Source organism: Lemur catta, chromosome 21 (genome assembly GCF_020740605.2).
Source record: "Lemur catta isolate mLemCat1 chromosome 21, mLemCat1.pri, whole genome shotgun sequence".
In the NCBI taxonomy this organism is placed as follows: Eukaryota; Metazoa; Chordata; class Mammalia; order Primates; family Lemuridae; genus Lemur; species Lemur catta.
The window spans coordinates 9713346-9731537 of NC_059148.1; the positions used below are offsets into that span (position 1 = coordinate 9713346).

At 50.8% G+C, this 18192-nt stretch overlaps 3 gene segments (V, D, J or C); all 3 read left to right on the forward strand.

The window, feature by feature from the left end:
- Nucleotides 1-797, forward strand: LOC123626187. The segment is given in 3 exon segments: nt 1-158; nt 243-577; nt 609-797. Coding segments are annotated over 3 exon segments (570 nt in total).
- A 3837-nt stretch (nt 798-4634) lies between these two features.
- LOC123626188 lies at nt 4635-5141 on the forward strand. The segment is given in 2 exon segments: nt 4635-4699; nt 4819-5141. Coding segments are annotated over 2 exon segments (372 nt in total).
- Nucleotides 5142-7889: 2748 nt separating this feature from the next.
- LOC123626189 lies at nt 7890-8476 on the forward strand. The segment is given in 2 exon segments: nt 7890-7948; nt 8070-8476. Coding segments are annotated over 2 exon segments (453 nt in total).
- The last annotated feature ends 9716 nt before the right edge of the window (nt 8477-18192 follow it).

Genomic DNA, 18192 nt, shown 5'->3' on the forward strand with positions numbered 1-18192 from the left:
CTCATTTGCATGGAGGGAGCCTCCCCTCTCAGGGGATGAAGAGGGAAGGACAGACCTGGGGAAGCTGCTTCAGCTGCGGGCACAGAAGGCAGCACTCGGGACAGTCCCCACCATGGCCTGGGCCCCTCTGCTCCTCACCCTCCTGGCTCACTGCACAGGTGACCTGACTCGAACGTGGGGCCCTGCTCTGTCCTCTTGTCTCCAGACCCAGAATCACCCTGTCTGTGTCTCTCCCCTTCCAGGGTCCTGGGCCCAGTCTGTGCTGACTCAGCCTCCCTCGGTGTCTGGAGCCCCGGGGCAGACGGTCACCATCTCCTGCACGGGCAGCAGCAGCAACATCGGGGGTGGGTATGATGTGAACTGGTACCAGCAGCTCCCAGGAACGGCCCCCAAACTCCTCATCTACTATGATAGCAACAGACCCTCGGGGGTCCCTGCCCGATTCTCTGGCTCCAAGTCTGGCAGCTCGGCCTCCCTGACCGTCACGGGGCTCCAGGCTGAGGACGAGGCTGACTATTACTGCCAGTCCTATGACGACAGTCGTGATGCTCGCACAGGGCTCCAGGCCCCCGGGGAAGTGAGACAAGAACCCCCTTCCTCACCCGCAGGAGGGTGAATGCTGGCAGCTGCTGCTCAGGCCCAGCCTGTGGCTTCTGCTGCTGCTGCTGCCACCGTGGGCCCAGCTGCACCCACGGGCACCCCCTGGGAGTGGAGGCTCCTCTTCCTCTTCTGTCCTCAGAGACACTCACAGCAGCCCAGTGCTGGGAAAAGGGTCTCCAACAAACGGCATGTCCTGATCCCCTGCAGCTGGGGACACAGGGTCTCTTTGCACTGAGGCCCAGGGGCTGAGGTGGCAGGTGCAGCTGTGTCATCTCAGACCTCCCCCCATCACTGGAGAACCTGTGTCTCCGTTGTCCTCCTGTCCCCGTTTCCAGGAGTTCCCAGAGCTGAGTCTTCCTCTCCTTGGTCCTCAGGGTGGATCCATGTTCTTTTTGTTGTTGTTGTTCTCTCAGTCTATTCTTTTTTAATAAAACTCTTATAAAGACCTAATGGACACACAGTAAGATTGCCCATATTTATATTATAAAATTAGGTTCATTTTGGCATCTTTGTGCATCCTTGAAAATATCAGCACAGTGGACACATTCAGTGTGTCCACCACCCCGCAGCCTGTTCCTGACCCTTTGTAATTTCTTCCTCCCTCTCCGCTGAAGCACTGACGTTCCTCCTATCTCTGCTGCGTGCTGTCCTTTTTCTAGAATCTATGCATGTCATCCTACGTCACACTCCGTTTCCGTCAGGCGTCTGTCACTCTGCGTCTTCCCTGGAGAGTCTCCGTGTGTCCCTGAACTGAATTCCATCCCACAGAGGCTCAGTGTTCCTCTGAGGGACCCGAGGCCCTTTTGCCCTTCATGGCTGTTCCTCCCCAAAAACAACACAAAGCTGCATTACATTCATGTTGTCTGAGTTTAAAAATATTTTCTTTTTCTCGGGCGCCTAACGTGGAATCCTGTAGGCGCAGGGTTGTCTGTCTGGAGGGACGCCCAGCCCTGCTGGCCCTGATGCTACTGTCCACCCCCCTCTAACCAGCGCTGAGGTTTTGTTTTATTCTTCTCATGTGAGTCGGTAGCACATGAACAAGCTGCCAAATGAAAATTTATGAAAGCTCCTTCCCTCCCAAGTCCCCTCTCCTGGCCCTCTGGTTTCTCGCAGCAGAAGTGACCAAGGACGCTGAGACTGATGTCGTTCCCAGCGAGGGCCTGTGTGTGCACAGAAGCCATTGCACGTGTGCACCTACATGAATGTTCTCCTTTCCTGCAACTGCCACCTCGCTATTGACTGACAATGCTTCAAAATAACTGTCTGGTTCTGCGTACTGCAGGTACGCTGCATGGAATCACAGCATACACACAGACAGTAAAAGGATTCTGTGCTCAAGCAAATTAACACGTCCATCGTGCCACATACTTATCTGTGGGGGGCATGGGGGGCAGAGCAGCTAAAATCTGCTTGTTTACCATGAATCCCAGGCACGACACACAGTTCTATTACCTGTAGTTCTCACCTGTGCATTGTAGATCCAGACTGCTTGATCCCGCACACCTGCTACTTTGTGTACCCTGACCTACATCTGTCCATTGCCTGCCCCACCCCAGCCACTGTTCTGTTTCCTATCTCTGTATATTTGATGGGCCTCCTGCTTTTTAAGTCATGAAGTGCGTGACCTCATGTAATCATGACAACATCTTTATTATTACTTCCCAGGCAGCGGCCCCTGCATAGAGAGGGGGTGCATGTGGCCTGGAGGAAGATTCCCCTATTTAACAAACATTAATACTGAAGGTCAGGGAAATGTGAATTTACACAAACAACAATTTATTTTCCTTTTTACTTTTTGGTATCAGTATGTCCCATATGATTTTGTAAATACCCAGGGTGTGTTTGAGGACTTGGAAAGCAAAGCTTATATCAACTTCATAACCTACATCCTAAGGCTTTGTACTTAAAGAGATACAAATATTCATACTGTAAAATACTAAAAAATGATCAGTTTTTTAGCTGATTTCAGAGGGAACTTGGTCCTACATGGTGGATTTTGGACTACTTTCTTCTAAAATTTTGACAGAATTGATTTATTTTGCTTTAAGCCACCCAGTTTGTGGTACATTATTATGACAGTAATAGGAAATTATTACACCAAACAGTCAATATGAGGATATTTTGAATTTGTATGCATTTCACTCATGTAGGTACGGAATTTTCAACAATTATGATGATATTTCTATTCATATTTCTGTATTTATATACCTACATTGCCATTAAATTTAGCATAAGTAATTCACTCTGTCTTAAAGTGTATATAAGTATATAATGACTGCTTAATATTATTTTCATTTTGGTACTAATACAAAATGACATTTTTATCTGTTTCTTATTGCTTATTAAGATCAATAAAATGAGAAGGTCATTCCTAAAACCCTTTTGATCATCACTGTGGATGGGGGAGCTCAGAGACAGATTCCCACCGTGGCCAGTGGGCAGCCCGAGTGCACCATGCCTGGCGCATCACCCACAGAACAGGACTCAGGAGGGCAGTTTGCTGGGCACAGTGGCAGGAAGCAGAGCAGACTGAGGCCTGAGGAACATCCATCACCAAACCCTCCAGCGCCTTCCTGCCTGTGTCAGACCAGAGCTCCTCAGACGTTCACCTGCACACGGATCCTCTGGGATCCTCTAACGTGTGGACTCTGACTCAGGGGTCTGGAGGGCGCTTGGGCTTCTGCATTTCTAACACGTACCTTCCCCCAACACCACATATATGCTTTAATCTCACCAAATATACAGCAACGGTGGAAAATAAGAAGGAAAGACATTAGCGAATAGAAACCAAAGAGAAACCTCTCACAGAGGAACTAAACAGTTTTGATCAAAGAAGGATCCCGAGTCCAGGCAGGGAGAGGACCAGAGAGGGCAGCTGAGCAGCTGGGAGAGGCTCCACTTTACTCAGGAAACACAACAGAAATGAAAACCACACACACCAAACCTCCCTCGATCCAACCACCCCAAGCTCCTGCCCAATGTCCCCACTGGCTTCTCCTCCAGTCCCTTCTACAGTGTGGACCGTCCTCACCCCCCCTTCCCATCTCTGATTCACATCCTCCCTTATAAATTCTTATGTTTTTTTTTTCTTTCTTTCTTACCACTCCCTTCCCCTTTAATCATCTCAGTTAATCACTAAGGTCTTTATGTCAGAAAAACATAGAATTTTTTTTTCAGATCTAGTAACTGTCCCTTGCCTGCCCACTTCTTTCTTGAACATCTCTAATCTCTTCAGAAGAATCCCTGACACTGTTGTTTTTCTTTTCTCTTTTTTTTTTCTTACTGTCTACTGTTCTCCTTACTTAGGAGAGGATCCTGTGCCCCACAGAGCAGGTCAGTGCATTCTCCCCAGGGCTCAGCACTCTCCTCCCCAGGGGCTCATACGCTGCACAGTCAAGTAGGGAGAGGGAAACCCGCTCATGAGCAGCCTGGAGAGTGGGCTCATGGTGAGCTGTCCCTGTTCTCAGCTCATGCACATTTCATTTCATGTGTATGAGACACCCCTTCCTCCGAAGACATGTTAAAGGACAGTGATCTGTGTGTCCTGTTCTCACTGAGGAGTCTCAAATAGAAGACTAAAGACCAAGACAATGCGGGAGGATGCCCTGAGGACAGGCCTTGCTCTGCCTTGGGCAGGAAATGGGCAGCAGTCAAGGCCACAGTGGGGGGCAGGAGCCTCTGTCAGGACCCCCTGGAAACTGGTCACAGACACACTGGACCTGGGCCTGGACCTGACACTGAGGGCTCTGTGGGCCTCTCAGCTGGGAGAACAGACGCTTGACTCTTGTCTCTGCTCAGAGCTCACTGGGCACAGCAGCTAGGTCCTCTCTAAGCCCCTGAGGAACCTCAGGCCAGGCCCAGCACAGACCCACCTGTCTAAGAATGACACCCAGACACTGGGGCTGCACACAGGCCCAGGGCGGGCTTGGTGGGCAGGGCAGGAGCAGCACATTTGCATGCAGGGCCCCCTCTCCCCGCTCTGGGGCTGGAGGGTGGATAAGAGACACCTGCAGCGTGGCAGCCTCAGCACAGCTCTGGGGCGTCCGCACCATGGCCTGGGCCCCCCTCCTCCTCCTCACCCTCCTCCTCCACTGCACAGGTCAGGACGGTCCTCAGCATCCCGACCCCCAGCTCACTGACGCCACCTCCCAGACCCATGCCACCCTTCCCTTCCCTCTTGTCCTTCCTCCAGGACATAATGTGTGTCTGTGTTTCCAGGGTCCCTCTCCCAGCTAATGGTGACTCAGCCGCCCTCTGCCTCTGCCTCCCTGGGAGCCTCGGTCAAGCTCACCTGCACCCTGAGCAGTGGACACAGCGGCTACACCATTGCGTGGCATCAGCAGCAGCCGGGGAAGGCCCCTCGGTACTTGATGTGGCTTAAGAGTGATGGAAGCCACAGCAAGGGGGACGGGATCCCCGATCGCTTCTCGGGCTCCAGCTCTGGAGTTGACCGCTACTTAACCATCTCCAGCATCCAGTCTGAGGACGAGGCTGACTATTACTGTGGTGCAGGTTATGGCACTGCTGGTTCATATGGTTGAAGCACAGTGATCCAGATGAATGGGGAAGTGGGACAAAAACTCTTTTCTCCACTCTGCTACCAAGGCTGCCACCTGGATCCCAGAAACAGTGTATGGTGGTCTGAAACCTCAAAAATATTGACTTTTTTTGTTAGAAATTTTTCAGTGAGAGAACTAGATGCATTCTGATACCTTTCAAGGGTTCTCTGGGAACGAGGCTGCTAAGCCAAGCTCCTTAGAGTGAACAGATCTGTAGGAATGATGGAAATGTAGCAACTGATCCTGTCAGCCCTGCTGGTTGCTACACTGTCACTATATGGGGATGCGGGGACATTCTGCTTTCCAGATTCAAACACCGAGACTCCAGAACATACCTCACTCCTGCCTTTTTGAGGATTATTTAAATGACCACCTATAAAAATAATTTTATTTACTTCTAAGAAATTTTCAGGTTCTATCTATATGGTAGGAAACACACTCTGAATAAATGCAGAGAGACAAAGAATAAAAATTTCTGGCTCTTGTGAGAACAAACCTTAAGTCCTTTGGCTGTTTCAAAAGGTTCTCTTAAGTGTTCAGTGTTTGGATTTCGGGAGTAGAGGACAAGGTTGAGTAATTGATCCCAACTTACATAACATGACAACTGATATGCAAGAATGTGAGAAATAAAAGGAAACTAAATGGCCAGTTACTAAACTTTGACAGCTCTGAGCCTGAAAAGGTTTCTTTTTCCAAAAACAGGTAGTCAGGAAACACTTCTGCAATGATGGAATTGGGCCCTTTGAAAACCTTTTCCACCATACAAGGTCATAAGAACAGTGGGAAAAATTGTCTAAATCAACCTTTTCAGAATTCTGAACATTTAGTAAAGGCTTACAACAATGTGAGGTCCATTTAAGAAAAAAGGGGGGACCTTTGTAAGAACAAGAGTTGTGTTGTTTTTACTGCAAATCTCCCCAAACCCATGGGAGATCTGAAAATTAACAGCCTCAAAACCACTGTAGCTGTGAAAAACATTAATTAGAATAACAAAATAATAGGCTTGGAGTTCCCCAAACAGCCCTATCCACAGAAAGCCGTCATTACTTGAACCTTCTGGATGCTCTAAGAAAAGCCTCCTTCTGAGCACTTTTCTGAATTTGAATTGACTCAGAGCTTGTTTGGTTTAAGCTGCTCCATCCTCAACGTGTTGTGGAATAAGGGCTGGTGTTTGTTCACACTGAGAGTGCCTGAGACAGTGTGTGAGGTGGAATAAACACAGAGCTGATCAAAATGCTTCTAAGGGAAAACAAGTGCCAGGTGTGGGATGTCCACAGGTGGTGTTGATAAGCCTTGACATATTCCTGTGGGTACAGAAGGCCACTTGTATGCCCTGGGGTATGTTTATGTTCAGGTGAGAGCCAAGGATCCCCTACTCTTTCTCCACTGGCTGAAACTGGAGATCCCTGCAAGATGAATTGGAGGCCAAGGCAGAGTTATGAATTGACAGAGTGTTGAAATTGTGCCCCAACACATGCAGAGAGCCTTCGGGGAAGGTTGAGACATATATTTCTTCAAGGCACCAAAGGGAACCTCTGTCCAATAATTAACCATTAATGTATTTAAACTGAGACTTCAGTGTCCACACATGCAGAGAATACAGTCTTAGGACAGAAAACCATGAAACAACAAACCATCAACAGCAATAACAACAACAAATAATAATAATAATAATGAAGAAGGAGAAGGAGAAGGAGAAGAAGAAGGACAACAACAGGATTCAGTAGGGAATGGAACTGATTTCCAGAGTTGTCACATCATATGACTTAAAATCTCCATTTTTCAAAATGAAATTATGAGTCAGTTAAAGAAACAAGAAATTATTGTCCCCATAGACTACAAAAGAGAAAACATTACAGCAACAACAAAACATAAAACAAAGGAAATAAACACTAAAATATTGGTGAAAACTATCCCCAAAGAATCACAGACATAGGAACTAGTAGACTAGTGTGACTTTTGAAATGTTTTCGGAATTGGTGAATGTTAAACATATCACTCAGCCAATTCCTTGAACATTTGTCTTCTATATCGTTGCCCTGAATCAGCTCAGATGTTCTAGCACATGTGGTGCCACCATGATGGCTCATGACAGTCATTTAGGAATTTCTGGAATGTACTCTGGGGATGCTGCGTCTTAAAAAGCTATATATGCACATGATTGTACATCTCATAGTCCAGGGTTCCTTCTGGGCGTGAGAAACCCCAGAGATCACTTACAGTGTGTTGGGGTCACTCCACCAGGGAGTCAGCCATGGCTGTGTGACCAGAGACAGTGACTGGGAAGATCAGAGACCAGCTGGACTCTAAGGTCTCTGGGCCATGGGGAGGTGTGTGCCTGTGACCAGCAGGGGGCGCTGGGGGACTGCCCTGTGGTCCCTACACAGCTGCTCAGTGAGGACCAGTCACTGCAAGAAGGAAGGCCCTCTGGGCAGTGTCCTGTGTTCATTGATGGGGTCTCAGCAGCTGTGTCCTCTCTGGCCTGGCACAGTCCCCTGAGCAGGGTCCTTTGTATGGTCTCAGCAGGTGTTTCCTCCCAGGGCTTCCTCAAGGGGCAAAGCAAAGCTGCCTCCTCCTCAGTGTGCAGGGAGAGCTGAGCTCCAGCCCAGGGCTCAGGGAGGGGCTGGGCAGTCCCTGGATGGAAACACATTTGCATGAGCAGCCCCTCCTCTGCAGAGGGTGGGGACAAAAGGAAGCCTGGGGCAGCCCAGCCCCACTGTGGGGACCAGGGGCTGTGTCCAGAATGGCCTGGGCTCCTCTCCTCCTCGTGCTCCTCTCTCACTGCACAGGTAGGGACAGGCCATGTAAACTGAGTCTCAGTTTCCATCCTGTGTCAGCCCCTTGTCTAAGACCCATGAAGAACTTCACCCTGGATTCTGCCCCAGCACCCACGAGTGTCTGTGTTTGCAGGTTCCCTGTCCCAGCCTGTGCTGACCCAGCCGCCCTCCCTCTCTGCATCTCCTGGAGCATCAGCCAGACTCACGTGCACCCTGAGCAGTGGCTTCAGTGTTGGTAGTTACTGGATACACTGGCACCAGCAGAAGCCAGGGAGCCCTCCCTGGTACCTCCTGAGCTACTACTCAGAGTCAAGTAAGCACCAGGGCTCCGGGGTCCCCAGCCGCTTCTCTGGCTCCAAAGATGCCTCGGCCAATGCAGGGATCCTGCACATCTCTGGGCTGCAGACTGAGGACAAGGCTGACTATTACTGTGCCATATGGCACAACAGTGCTTCTCACAGTGACACAGGCAGATGGGGAAGTGGGACAAAAAACTCAGCCTGCTCAGCATTTCATCCTATGACAATTTTAAAATTTTAAAATAACTGGGATGTATACATACTCTACTTGGAAGCATCTTCAGTTTCAAGAAGGCTCTAGTCTCAATATTCCATGCAATGTTTCTGAATTGTCAGAAATGAGAAAAACAGTTCATGATGATTTTGAAATGTTTCCTGCTTATCCAAGTGTGCTAAAGTCAGAGCCTCTGGAGCTGACCTGTCTCTCTCTTGAAAGAAGAAAATTAGCCCTTTCTAGCTGACATCTTGGTCAGAGCCCGAGGACCATCCCATGAGGTCACTGGGCTCTCACTGCTGTGGCAACAGCCAGAATCAATGGTGGAAACTTCAGGCATTTATGCCCCATTGTGAGAGGCTGCAGCCCTTCCATGGAACCTCCGTTCCACTTGCAGGATGTCTGCACCATGGTTAATAGGACATTTTGAGTCTTGTCACCTGTATGTGGACAGCTGTTCCTTGCTCAGGGCACAGAATCTTTCGAAGGGAAACAAGCTGGTTGGCACTTTTGACTCTTGCATGGTACAGTTAATTTATTTACACAAATTACTCGTCTGTGATCCAAACAGGATTGGGAGTGTTAATTAGGGGTCCTGCAGGAAGGGCCAGAGCACGGAAAATAAGGTCAACAGACACAAATTAAATAAAGAGGGACATTATGAAGGTGTGAGCAGAGTGTGTGGAAAGCCTGAGAGTAGAAACCATGACCTGTCACAGTGGGGTCACTGGTGTCCCTGCAGGGGATGGCGAGTGCAAGGCTGGGGATGCAGAAGGCGAACGGTGGATTCCTGCAGTCCATGGTGACCCCACATGAGGGCCCCTGGGGAGCAAAGTCTCCAGCACCCCGCACTACCTTTCCCCGGGTGGGAAAAGGATCAGAAGCAGCTTCATCTGCCAGGAGGGCTCAGCTGTGCAGTGGGAATCAGCAGAGGGTTGTGAGTCTGTGGCCAGCAGGAGGCGGTGTGGGTCAGAGAGAGAGAGAGAGAGAGAGAGAGAGAGAGAGAGACAGACAGACAAAGAGAGAGAGAGAGAGAGAGACCATTAGGTCCTCATTAGACAAAAGGCTGAACCTCCTCTTGTGGGACTGGGTGTGATGACCCCATGGGTGTGGGACTCTCGTGCAGGAGGGACAGCTCCACCCCAGGGAGACACGGGTCCATGGGCTTCCCTCAGCCCGTGGGGGTGACTCAGGCCATCTCTTCCTTCTCCACCCAAACAGACCCTCTGTCCAGGCCAGAGTCCCACCAAGGTGTGGAGAGGAGCATGGCAGGGCCATATCTGCATGAGGTGACTCCACCCACCAAGAAGGACAGGACAGAGTCAGGTGTCCCCTGTCAACAGTTTGGAGCCCAGGAGGCTGTGCTGGGTGTCCCCACAGGGCTCCAGGGACATTCTCATGTCATATACATGCCCCATGACAACACTGTGAGCTATGCAAGTGCAGCTCAGAGGCAGGTCCCTGTCCCCACTACCAAAGAGGTGACCACCCTCCCCACCCCCAGCCGTGTGCAGTTCCTGAGCTGCCACCTGCTCCCACTGTGAAGACCTGAGCAGCAGCAGCAAAGTCAGTCAGCACAGTCAAGTCCCTGCCCAGAGTGACCTGAGAACAGGGAGGACAGGTGGGGACAGGAATCTTTTGAGGGAAAGGGGATGTTTAGGTTGTCCTGAGAGGATGAAGGGTGTGGGACTTTTCCACATTGGAAGTCACAGTGTAGGTGACAGGTGGCAGGCATGAGATCCCACAGAGGTCACTGAGCTGAGATCGGACTGTGCTGTGAGTGGTCGATCTTCCCACAGGTTTTCTGTGCCTGTAGCTGCCTCACACCCCCAGCCATTCATTCCATCCCCTTCTGCAGGTCCCTGAGGCTCCCCTGGAGGGCAGGGCTCTCTGTGCAGATCCCATGGTGGCTTCCTCTCTGCTAGGGATGCTCCTCCCTCCCCTGGTCCTCCCCATGTTGCCTTTTCTGCCTCTCCCGGGGACCCCAAACCTCTGAGCTCCTGTCCCTCAGGGTCATTCACCAGCTCCTCCCAGCCCTAACAGACCTGTCACTCTGAGGCACCTGAAGAGCATCCTGACTCCCCCTGGGGTCCTGGCGGAGCCCGCTCTCCTTGGTCAGATTCCCCAGACACAGTCCTGCCAGGACCACATTCCTCCCCGCCCCTCTGAACGCGTCTCCTCCTCTTTTCTGTCTTTGCTTCTCCTCTCATAGCGACCTCAGTGCCACACTGACTGTGTCCAGGACAGAAGGCAGAGGCTGTCTCTGCTCTGTGGAGGAGACACAGGGACTGGACATCCTCCACCCACAGAGAAGGTGTCCCTCCCACGGGAATCAATGTCATGGGGGATACCAAGTGTCCTCCCCAGTGTCCTTACTTCTCTCCTCCCTCATCCAAGCAGGGTGGAGGTGGGGCAGACACACAGCAGGAGGGACTGACAGTCTGCAGTGAACATCCCACCCACACATTCCCTCTGGCAGAGACTTTTTCTTCCAACATAAACCGCGGGTTTTACATTTACACAGGTTCTCATTCTTTTTCCAGGTATAAATTCCGACATTTACCAATTTTGTGACTACCTCTCCTCTAGTGGAGGAGTGCACGCCTTACGTATCCCTGACTCTTTCTGTGGAAGATAAATGTCTGATATTTCCCATGGACATGAGAACATGTGATGGAAAATACTTCCGTAAAGGAGCATCAATAAATAGGTTAGCAAAATAGAACTAAAATATAAATATCTGGGGATAATCTAGGGAGACAACTACATAACTCAGAGGTAACATACAAGAAAACTTGAAAAAATTGAGTTGAATCATCTTGAGTCTACATCCCAAAATTTCACAATGTGCCAAATGGGGAAAAAGATTGGGAAAGTTCTCCTTTGATGTCCTTGATCTTGGGCTTCCTGTGATGGTCACAGAGAGAGAAATGAAGGTCAGATCAGAGAGAGAATGTGGGAGGAGGTGTTGCAGGAGGGAGGAGACTGTGAAAAATCTTCAACTGTCTCAAAGGCCCTAGTGGAATGAGGACGCCGACTCCATAACCCAGGGAACATCACAGGTGACAAACCAGAAATAAGAGGATTTTCCATCCTCAGGATTAAAGGGGCCACTGGTGAGAGTGAACCCCTGCTTTGGGGGTGGGGTTCTCTTCTGACTCCTCATGATATTTTGCCACCTGTGACCAAGCAGAGGATAGTAGGTGAGTTTAAAATATATTTTTCACAAATATTTGCATAGTATTTGAATACATAAATGACAGTTTTCTGAAACTTAAAATGAGTTTTGATACATTTCTATCCCTGTAAACAGTGGGGTCACCAACAGTTTCATCTTCAGCCTCTAAGTTGTCACGCCCACACAGTCCACGCCTGTGACAGCACAGCCCACTGCTGGTACCTGCAGAGGTTTGCTTTCATGCTGTCATCTGCCTCAGTACCTGTTACCTATGAATAGTTTCCAAAATAGGAAAACAAACCCTCACCACAGTACCCCAAACAGGGTCTATATAATATCTCCTAGGACAGCAGCAGTAACACCCAACCAGGCCACAAATTGACACTACACATTTATATTGACTCATCGCTATCTTATCCAGAGATCTGATCTATCACTAGCTGTGTATATTCTCTCTTCCAATCACTTTTTCCCCCATCTAGCCCATTTAAATATTGTTTTTTCTCCATAGTACTTACTGATGAAGGGCTCTGTTGAAATTTTCCCCCGACGCCCCCCTGGGCCCTCCCCTCCCAGCCTCGTCAGGGTCTCCTGCTCTCAAGGCGTTGCTGATGGTGAGATCTGGTCTCTGGTCCTAGGCTCTCTCTGCCTGCATGGTTGGATCTCCTTTCAGTGCAGTGCTCACAGCTTTGCTCCATGTGGTCCCTCCTGAGAAGGCAGAGCCGTCACCTCTCTTTCCTGCAAGCACACTCCATTCTCCTAGAAATATTCATCACCTGTAATGGCACAAAGTGAATCAGGATGTCTTTGCCAGAGTCGTGGTCCTTGGTCCATCTGGACAGATTTGGAGGTTTACATATGCAGTGACTAGAGGATTCTGAGCAGAGACCCTGGGACAGTGGCTGGAACTGTGAGGGGTGCGGGGTGGGGAGGGGAGGAGCCCTGAGCACCAGCCCCTACCTAGGGCCTATGTGTCTCCCACATCCACCAGAGGGCGCTGTGGTCTCAGCACCTGCTCAGGCTCCCCAGAGCCTCCCCAGAGAGTCAGCCCTCTCCCTCCACACACTTGCAGGTGTCCCTGCGTCCTCTGTGTGCTGTGGCCCTCCCCCTGGGACAGTCTCTCCATTTCTCCACCAGAGCCAGTGGGAGGTCAAAGGAGGGGCTTGCGTAGCCCCAAGAAAGGGATAAATTTGCATGGAGACCTCCCACCCTGAAGCCAAGGTGACAGATAAGGAGGGTTGGTGCACTCAGTCCTGCCTGTCAGCTCAGGAAGCAGAGCCTGGGGTGTCCCCACCATGGCGTGGGCTCCACTCCTCCTCACCCTCCTCGCTCACTGCACAGGTGGCTGCCCGTAGGGAACTCAGGGAGGGCTCCTGGATGTCACCTGGGGTGATGGCTTCTCCCTCCTCCCTGGTAACAGGCTGCCTCACTTTTCTCTGTGTCACTCCCCTTTTGTAGGGTGTTTGGCCAACTTTGTCCTGACTCAGCCCAGCTCTGTGTCAGGGACTCCAGGGCAGAAAGTCACAATCTCCTGCACCCGGAGCAGTGGCAACATTGGCAGCTACTATGTGCACTGGTACCAGCAGCGCCCGGGCAGTGCCCCCACCACTGTGATCTACCAGGATAACAAAAGACCCTCTGGAGTCCCCGATCGGTTCTCCGGCTCCATCGACAGCTCCTCCAACTCTGCCTCCCTGACCATCTCTGGGCTGCAGTCTGAGGATGAGGCCGACTACTACTGCCAGTCTAATGATGGCAGCAGCAGTCACACAGTGCTCCAGACCATGGGGAAGTGAGACAAAAACCCCCAGAGCATCCTTGCCCTGGCTCTGCCCTCAGCCTGTCCCCACCAGGGTGTCCAGCTCTTTCCTGTCCCTCCTGGACACTTTAGTTTCGTGTGTCTGCTCACAACATCCTCGATTTTCTTTACAAAATACCAATTTGTCCTTCCATATCTTGAAGGCTGGTCATCGAATATCATCATAATCAATCCACAGGATATATGTGTAGTTTAAAACAGAGTTTTGAAATGCAACACTATTAATACTTTGTGGTGGGGAATGCTATGCATTGTAATATGTCTCGTAGCATCTCTGGCCTCTATCCAGTAGATTCTATAAATATCTTCCCCCTCATTTATGAAAATAAAAGTGTCTCCAGACACCACTAAATAAATATCCCCTGCCTGGAGGGAGAAGCCAACCCGGGCTGAGAGCACTCGGTCACAGGGCAGGTCTGCAGCCTTTGGAAACCCTTGACTGTGAATCCCCTTCAGGCCATACAGCTGGACACAAGGCTGGACTTCTTATCTCTGAGTTTCTGGTTCCCATGTGATAATAAAAATAACCACGCAGACTACAAATGGCTGTTTAGATGGCTAATGATACTCTGGGCAACATGACACCAGAGACTGAGTTACCTAACGCTGCAGAAGCCCCAGCAGAGTCTGCGATACGATGTGTAGCCGTGACTAGGGGAGCACGTGGTTGTTTTTATCATTGTTCAACGTACAGGGGCGCATAATAGATCCATCACCCATGCAGGGTGATATTACTCAGCCATAAACATGTATGAAGTGCTGGTACATGCTCCACATAGGTGGCTGTTGATAAATTATGCTCACTGAAAGAAATAAAAAAGAGGTAGATATTGCCTGACTGTATTTACAAGAAATATCCATATTGGTCACATTCATACAGGCAGAAAGAACAGTGATTATTTTCAAAGTCTGTCATAACTGAGGTGAGAGAGATGACATTACAAATGGGAAACAGGGACCTATGTAATAAATAAACTGAGGATGCCTCCTTGAACTAAGGTGACGGTTCGCCAACTTCTCAATGATATGCAGAAGTGCACTGGGGACAGATGAGGTCTGTAAATGTTACCTCTTGTTTTCTGTAGTAAAATTAAGTATAAATAGGAACCATGTGCTTGCTGGTCTGATCATCAGATGGTCCCATAGTCTCTAGTCACAGCCCCACCGGTGTCCCCACCTCCTCCCTGAGCACCTGCATCTGGTGAGCAGAGCAGCACAACCAAGGACACCTGTGCATCCTCAGGGGACTCAGCAGGTGTGTGTCCCGGTGATGCCAAGTGGCAGGGGTCCAGGAGGGGGCGCTGTGGGGCTGTCTCAGAGGGTGAGTGTGTCTGGCCCTGCCAGCTGGGGAACCCTCAGAAATTGGGCAGTTACCTGAGCATCAGTGCGTTTGCTGAGCTGTGATGGGTGTGACTGAAGCTGTCAGGACCTCCCTGGATCCTCAGCTACCAAGGGCCAGGCTGTGTTACCCCACCTTGCCTGGTGAGCACCCACCTGTCCTGGGTGGAAGACTCAATGGGGGGCCTCAATGCCCCTGTGCTCCCCTCCCCACGCACTGGGCTCGCTGTCCTCTCTGTGTCTCCACCTCCAGTACCTGTGGCCCAGGGAGTGCTGACTCAGCCTCCCTCAGTGACCAAGTCCCCAGGACAGATGGTCACAGTCATCAGCACTGGAATCAGCAAGACGTTGTCAACCAGCACACAGCTTGGCAGAAGCAGCACCCAGGACACATCCACAAATTTCTGATCCTCAGGGACAACTGATCCGCTGGGACCTCAGGGAGACTCCCTAGCTCCAGGACAGACTGTGTGGCCTCTGCCACCATCTCTGGGCTCCAGCCTGAGGATGGCGCCGGTCTTCTCTGTTCCCAAGAGGACGACAGCTTTGATGACTGCACCGGGTGGGCCCTGGGGAGATGAGACACACACCTGTGCTCTTCCTCCAGCCTATGCACTGCCCCAGGAGTGGCCGACACACCTGTGGGGAGACAGGGCCTGGGTTCCTGGTGGGCACTCGTGGGAGTTTTAAAGCCTCTTAACTAAAATGCCTCTTTTAAGTTAGGACTACTAACAAAACACCACGAACGCAGGTAAGAGTCTTTAGAATTACATCTCAAATAATTAACTAATATTTATACGCAGCACAATTGTAAATCTTTGCGGGATGTGTCTGACGATAGACATTACACATATTGGTACTGACACAGAGAAAGAACAGAGAGTCTGTACACGGACAGCTCACCTAGGACTTGTTTCCATAAAGAACTCAGACACATAATGCCTGGAGGAGCTAAAAGACCATTCACTTACCTGACTGCTTCCTAACAACCTATCAGTTCCATGCGGCGATCAGTTATGAGGATTGTCCACCGTTACAGCGTGGACTGGCCCCTCCTGTCACCCCCATCACAGTGACAGTGATGACCCAACACAGCTTCCTTCTTTGGTCGTCAGAACACCAGTCTGCTCACTTGTGCCTCTGCAGCCCCATGTCCTCCTGTCCCTCCCAGGCCACATACTGTGCTGTGGGAGGAGATTAAAGGTCCCCATGACGACATGTCCACAGGTAACTCCCCGGAGTGGGTTTGTGCTGGGGAAGGATTTAGCGCAGGGAAGCCTGACCCCAAGGGGTGTTAACAAATATGTTCTATTTAGGGTTCATGCAAGTGAACTAGGAGGACGGATGAGGAGATGATGCTTCAGGTACTGGTAACATCATTTGCCAAGAATAGATGACAATAAAATTTCGTTGTTCATTCTAGTAATTAAAGGAACCTGCACTGGGCTCACATGTAGACAGGGTCAGGGGAAGCAGCTTGAGATAAGTCTGAACGGGGTAAAACAATGATGGGGACAGATCACTAAGCTGACACATCCTAAGAAGTGTGCAGTTGACCCTACAGGCTATAGCGAGTCCCTGATGTTCAACCCCATCTGGCACTTGTAATGAAATTGTCACCATGGAGAATGGGTGGAAGCAATCCCTGAGCAAGGAGATTAGTTTGGTGACAAAGGCAACACGTCATGGGGAAACAATGATGTCTTTTACTGTATCTGTGATATGGAAGAGGAAGGAGAAGGAACAATTTAAGGTCAATGTGGAACTGTGGTTGGCAAGACTTGGGGCCTGAAACAGGTAGACATCCAAGATGACACCACGTGTCTCGTTAGAGATTTGGATGGATTCTTTTAACCCATGTGAAAGATGAACATTGGAGTCTAAATTTTCTGGACAAATATTTGACACTTATTTTTGTGGGTAACTAAGAAGAAAAAAATGATTTGGGGAAACTCAGAGGGTGAGTGTGTCTGGTCCTGCCAGCTGGGAACCCTCAGAAAGTTGGGGGGGGGGTGTTCTGAGCATCAGTGTGTTCGCTGAGCTGTGATGGGAAGTGACTGCAGCTGTCAGGACCTCCCAGGACTGTGTGGAGCCCTGAGACTAAGGTGTGTGGGGGCAGGGACACTGTCCAGCTACATCCCTTTGGGGAGGACAAGGTGCACAGTGGAGCAGAAAGGACACATGAATGTGTCTGGGTTCTGGGCAGCCGGGGACTGCCCCATACTCTCCCTGAGGCCTGTGCTGTGTGTCCCATCTGGGAGCCCCACCTGGCCCAGGTCGGGAGCCCTCTGCCCCCTGCTCACTGGGCCAGCAGCTGTGTCCTCACTGGTCCCTGGGGAGCCACAGAACAGCCCTGCCCAGACTAACACTCCCAGGGTCAGCTTTCCAGGCAGGGGTCAGAGGCAGGGCTCAGGGTGGAGCTGGGAGAGCCCAGGGGTGTCTGGCTTCCATGAAGGGTCTCTCTTTACCCCTGGACTGCTGGAGGGGTAAGAGGGACTTGGGGGGCCCAGGCCTCACTGAGTCCTCAGGGCCCAGCTCTGTGGGGGGTCTCACCATGGCCTGGGCTCCTCTCCTTCCCCTTCTCATTCACTGCACAGGGGACTGGGGAGCCCCAAGCTCATTTCCAGGATGGAAAAGTCCACAACAGCCTCCCAGCCTCATTCAGAGGAGTCACAGGGGCTTATTCTCTCCAGATAACAAGGGGGGAATCCCAATCTGAGATATATTTGAGATGTCCCTTCTCTATGACCTGTGTTCTCCCCAGGGTGAATCCCCACATGGTGACAAAATATCCCTCTATTCCAGGTTTCACTTCTGGACACAAATGCTCCAGAATGAGTGAGTCCTCCCCTCCCTGACCCATGACCAGGAATCTGGGCCTCAGGACACCTGGACCAGATCCCTCCACCGTCTCCCCGATACCACCATGGGGACCGTGGGGGACCGTCTGATTGGTTTGAGGACTACATGGCCATCTTTGGAGGTGCAGCTGGTGTCAGTCACATCCTGACCTCATGGCTGGGGGATCTGGGGTCCTGACAGGAGAGGAGGAGGACAGCAGGTTTGCCCAAGTGGCCCCACCATGTGCATCACTCTGCCTTCCACGTTCACCCTTAGTCCATGTTGGGTGTTGTCCCTTAGATGCTGGGACCTGGGCAGGGACACAGGCCAGGCTGTTCCCATCACACAAAGCTGCAGCTCAGGCTCCCTGACCTTTCTGCTCTTCCTTCAGCAGGTCAATTCCAGAGCCAGACACACCCACTCCCACCCAGGAGCCATCGGTCTGAATTTCAGGTGGCCTCGGGAGGGGTGGAGAGCAGATGCACAGCCTCCTGACGGCCTCCTCTCCCCAGAGGCAGCACGAAGGGAAAGAAGTTCAAGAAGCCACACTAGGGGTCACTGCCCCCC